At 36.9% G+C, this 2,500-nt stretch overlaps 1 protein-coding gene across 2 annotated transcripts in view; it reads left to right on the forward strand.

Annotated features, from left to right (window-relative positions):
- The window catches only part of LOC125034793, an 11,224-nt gene that overhangs the window by 133 nt on the left and 8,591 nt on the right, over positions 1-2,500 (forward strand). Inside the window, exons 1-4 of one of the 2 annotated variants that reach the window (XM_047626769.1) lie at positions 1-36; positions 1,256-1,361; positions 1,518-1,644; positions 1,864-2,500. The exon at positions 1-36 is cut by the window's left edge and continues 133 nt beyond it; the exon at positions 1,864-2,500 is cut by the window's right edge and continues 36 nt beyond it. In XM_047626769.1, coding sequence (XP_047482725.1) covers positions 1,293-1,361; positions 1,518-1,644; positions 1,864-2,500 — 833 coding nt within the window. In that variant the 5' untranslated portion in view covers positions 1-36; positions 1,256-1,292. Of the gene's footprint in view, positions 37-61; positions 176-1,255; positions 1,362-1,517; positions 1,645-1,863 lie in introns of those variants that run through there. The other variant, XM_047626770.1, reaches the window with a different exon arrangement.

Consider the following 2,500-nt stretch of genomic DNA (forward strand, 5'->3'; position numbering starts at 1 on the left):
AGCTAATGGGCTGTCCGACCGGCATCTAGACCTCAGGTAAGTAGTTGTGAGAATAGAAAATCGATTTTCTCCCGAGCAGGTGTCCTCCCCGCATGACTCACTCTGTGGCTTGTTTGTGCCTGGCTTGGGGCTCGCGGTGACCTTCACGCTGGAGGGCGGAGGCAATTTAGCATGGGTAGGGTTTAGTTTATAAGTTACGTAGGTTACAGATGTGGTTATAAGTTTATAAAGTGTCTAAGTCAAGTTGGTAAGTGGTGTGTTTGAATGTGAAAAAAAAAATCGTGAGGAATGGATCAGCTGTGAAAGATAGATGGACTTTAGTTTCGTTTCGTTTATGGTAGTGAAAGAAGTAAGGATTTTATACTTGTAGTCTGGGAGACTTTATGGGTGTGTGGAACATACAGTTAAGTTCCATTCCTCAAAAAGTCACGATGTTGGTAAGTGAACTGAAAGAGAACCAGTGCAATAGTAAAACAGTTCAGGTGTTCGTATTTAGCATGTGCTTTGATAGTAATCCATACATGATTTTAAGTATAATGCATAAGTCAAGGGTAATAATTTAAATGACATGTTTTGGCATTCAGGCAAAGGTCAGCTAGTTTCTGCTATGCATATACCATGATAGAGTTTGGTTAGTGCCTTATGTGAAACTAAAGTACTAGGAAGCTTTACTAGCTCGATTTAACCGTAATATACAAGGTGAAGGTTTGTTAGCCTTTGCTTGAGCATCAGTAGTATGGAGTCTACGATGATTGTTTGAGGTAATATTTTAGACCATCCTTCACAGATCACAATTGGATTTAGTTGAATTTAGGTTAGAACACAAATCATATAGTTATGTAAAAAAAGAAAAACTTTCAAAGCCTTTGCTGGTGTCTTTGTTTCAATTAATATTTATTATTTTGAAGTAATGAATAGATGTGGTTGCACTACTATGATTGTTTTAAGATATTCTTTGATATCTGGTGAAAAATTAAAACCTGCTGCCTTAGTAAAATGTGTTTTACATTCTGAAGGTATTCATTCTGTGGAATATTTAGCAAATTATCACATAAAAGGACTTTGATTGAGCTTTTCTTTTTCTTTTTCTTTATTTCTTGTATAGGTAGTGCATTTACATTTACATCATGAAGTGTAATTTAGCATATATTCACATAAAATGAATAAATGGAAGTAAAGCATTTGTCATTCTACAAAGTTAAACTTAGGTAGGTTAACTGTGTTATAATTATTTGTATTTTTTCCAACTCTGCAGACTGGATCCATGCAGGAATATTAACCTCTTTGTAATTATGGCTGATGAGTATCCAGAGCAAAATACATTATCATCCTTAATCAAAAAGCCTCCATCAGACTGTACAGTAAGTGCAACTGCAAGGTCATTGTCAGTCTTGACTTTGAATGTCTGTTTTTGTTTTTATCTTGTCAATGGTATTGAGAAAATTGTAATCATAATATCCATCAAGAGATATAAATTTTTTGGGGGTATGTAGTTTCTGACTTTAATGAATGAACAGGAAGCTGAACAAGATAGCGACAGTGTGTGGAGCAGTGCCTCAGAGTGCCAGAGTGAGATTGAAAGCAGAGGAACGTCATCAGCCGAATTATTCTCCAATGAACCTCCTACAGTGCGAGTGAGACCAGGTTAGTCATGTGATGAGAAGGTATGAAATGCACAGTATGATCATCATCTATGAAACAGTTGTAAAAAGACCCAATGCAAAGATTGTCAGTTAAAGGTATTATTCTTCAAGAAGTAAATGTGGTTTTCTTCTTTGTACATAATTCCTTTCATTTTCTTGTTTTATTGATAAAAAAGAAGTTTATCTGTCCTGTTTTCCAGTTTTGGATATTATTTTTCAGATGACGGGGATGAGATTGAGACATTAATCCGAGCTGCAGAGTTGCTGGCATTAGAAAGAGCAAAGCTTCAACAGTCTAACTTCAATACATCAGGGGATATATCAGCTTCTAAGGAAAACACACCAAAGGGCCCTCAACAAGAGCTAAAACTTAGCACTCCCTTGAACAATATAAAGAACTATTACAGCCATTCACAAAAATTTGTTGGGGATATTGATTCAGGTTATTTTGGCAACAATAAAGAACCTAACAGAGCTGATGAAGCTGTGACTTCCGTAAGCTTTCTTCATGAATCTAATATACAAGCTGCAAATGGAGTAAATGGAAAGGTCACTCACGTGTATTCCTTCAATAACGACATACCAAGAAATCACTGTCATTCATCGCACAGCACCAGCAGAGATTCACAGACCAGAGATCACTTCTTCATACCCAGCCTTGAGACAGCAGGCAAAATGAACGTGGATGATATACCACGATTATCTCTAGATTCCATGGGCAGCATGAATCATGACAGAGAGGCCTACGAGGAGAGAACAAGAGTAAGCAAAGATGTGAAAGAAGTGTGTAATTCTTCGATCAGAGAGTTTGCAACCGAAGAATCTCAGAATCCTCAAGGAAGACCATCATTAAGGGG

This window comes from Penaeus chinensis, chromosome 18 (assembly GCF_019202785.1).
Source record: "Penaeus chinensis breed Huanghai No. 1 chromosome 18, ASM1920278v2, whole genome shotgun sequence".
NCBI lineage: Eukaryota > Metazoa > Arthropoda > Malacostraca > Decapoda > Penaeidae > Penaeus > Penaeus chinensis.